The 1,810-nt window shown below is 37.7% G+C and overlaps 1 protein-coding gene across 1 annotated transcript in view; it reads left to right on the top strand.

Moving 5' to 3' along the window:
- fam135b (family with sequence similarity 135 member B) overlaps positions 1-1,810 on the top strand; it is a 97,760-nt gene that overhangs the window by 47,106 nt on the left and 48,844 nt on the right. Inside the window, exon 4 of the mRNA XM_015398285.1 lies at positions 1,235-1,374. Within this exon, the coding sequence (XP_015253771.1) occupies positions 1,235-1,374 (140 nt within the window). The remainder of the gene's footprint in view (positions 1-1,234; positions 1,375-1,810) is intronic.

Raw genomic sequence — 1,810 nt, 5'->3', positions numbered from 1 at the left:
CCATAAAAATAAGTAGTAAAGTAAAGTAAAAATATCAGAAAAATCTACTTGAGTACAGTAACAAAGTATTTGTACTTTGTTACTTACCATCTCTGGCTGTGACACCTCTGGACAGATCAGCTGTGCTGCTGCCATCAACACCTTTGTTTATAGTAGATGGAGCTTTTCCTGTTTTTTCAGTAGTCCTGTTTCTCAGTGTAGTTCTGTGCTCTCTTTCATCCTCTGACGTGGGAGCTGGCTCGGAACTCGTCTGCCTGGCTGTGTGTTTCCTGGATGGTGCCGCCTGTGGAGATAGTTAAAAGTTACCTTTTTCTATCTCTGCTTCTGTCTCCTTGAACCCCAGTCGGCCTCAGCAGATGGCCATTCAAACCTAGCCTGTTTCTGGTTTGAATGGTTTCATCCTGCTAAAAAGGGAGTTTTCCTCTCCACTGTCCCTACAAGCATGCTCTGCGTGAGGGATGTTATCTATGCAATCAGCTGGTTTTCCTTAGATAGAAAACATAACTAATCTGACTGTATGATCAGGGGAATTTGTCTCCTTAAAGTTCCTTGAGTTGTATAGTAATGTGTTGTGAATCTGCGCTATATAGATAAAGTGAATTGAATTGAACTGAGTAAAAGTAACTACTGTAGTTACTACTCACCTCTGGATACAATTACACCATTAGTAAAATCTGAACTACTGATAAAAGGCATAATATATCCATGATTACATTTTTTTTTCTGAATGTTGAAGATGTTATGTGTCTCATATTGTCCATTTTTGGTGACTGTTCATACTGACTGTTCCTTTTAAAGTTATATGGGATATTTTATTATTATTTTTTTTAATTTAAGAATACTTTATTGATCCCCAATGTAAATTTGATATTGTAGTAACTCGTTTTTTTCCACTAGATGTTTTGTATTTTGAGGGCAGGACTGATCTTCTGTAGGGGGCCCATCATTTTTGATGGGATGATTGTAAGGTAGCTTGAAATCTCTCTTCAAATTTTCCAGGCTACACTTACATGGTTCACCTCAGTTCAGTATTTTTCAAATTTCTGGAAAATGACTCTCACTGTGGTTCACTGAAGTTCAATCCTTACTGTAACACATCTTCTATAAAAACAGGCTGTAAAAGGCCAGCACTGTGTGAACTGTGCACACTGAAGGTTGCACTTAGTGAGTTAGTGATCCAGCCGCCACAGTGAACTCATAATTATTTTGCTATTTTGGTTGTGTTCCACTCCAGAAGAGTGCAGCTTCAGCTCAGCGGGGGTGTACGACGGCAGCGTCTTCAGCCGGATATTTCAGATTCTTTACAGAAATGAGGAGATTGCTGTTAATGACTGCATGATCTTCAAAGTCCACCTGCTACTGGATGGAGAAAGGGTGAGTCACACTGGCGACATTACAAAAAACATGCACGCACTTAATTTTCCTAATGAAACACATAAGTTACTAATGGAATAAACACTTTGAAGCTGGATTTATTTATTGCTAAAACAATTACAGAGTCGTTTTCTTTCACAGATGCAGCTGCGGTCTTTAGAGCACATTAAGGGGTCATTGTTATTAATTGTCTGCAGCCTTCTGCACCACATTGTGGTAAAAACAACAACTATGGTACTCATCAATGACCCTTTCTACTGTATTGATCCCAGAGGGAAAAAATGAATAAATAAAATAAGGAAATAAATGAATTAATATAATAAAATAGAAATAATAGAGTAAAAAAGAAATTAAAATCAATGTGTTTTTTTAAATAGATTGTAATGATGAAGTAAACTAGCCTCGTGAGACCATCCTGATCTCGCGAGCTTTCAAG

Source organism: Cyprinodon variegatus, unplaced genomic scaffold (genome assembly GCF_000732505.1).
Source record: "Cyprinodon variegatus isolate N-32 unplaced genomic scaffold, C_variegatus-1.0 Scaffold923, whole genome shotgun sequence".
Taxonomy (NCBI): domain Eukaryota; kingdom Metazoa; phylum Chordata; class Actinopteri; order Cyprinodontiformes; family Cyprinodontidae; genus Cyprinodon; species Cyprinodon variegatus.
Note: the sequence above shows the minus strand (reverse complement) of the source record. Positions and strands in the feature narration are given on the sequence as shown.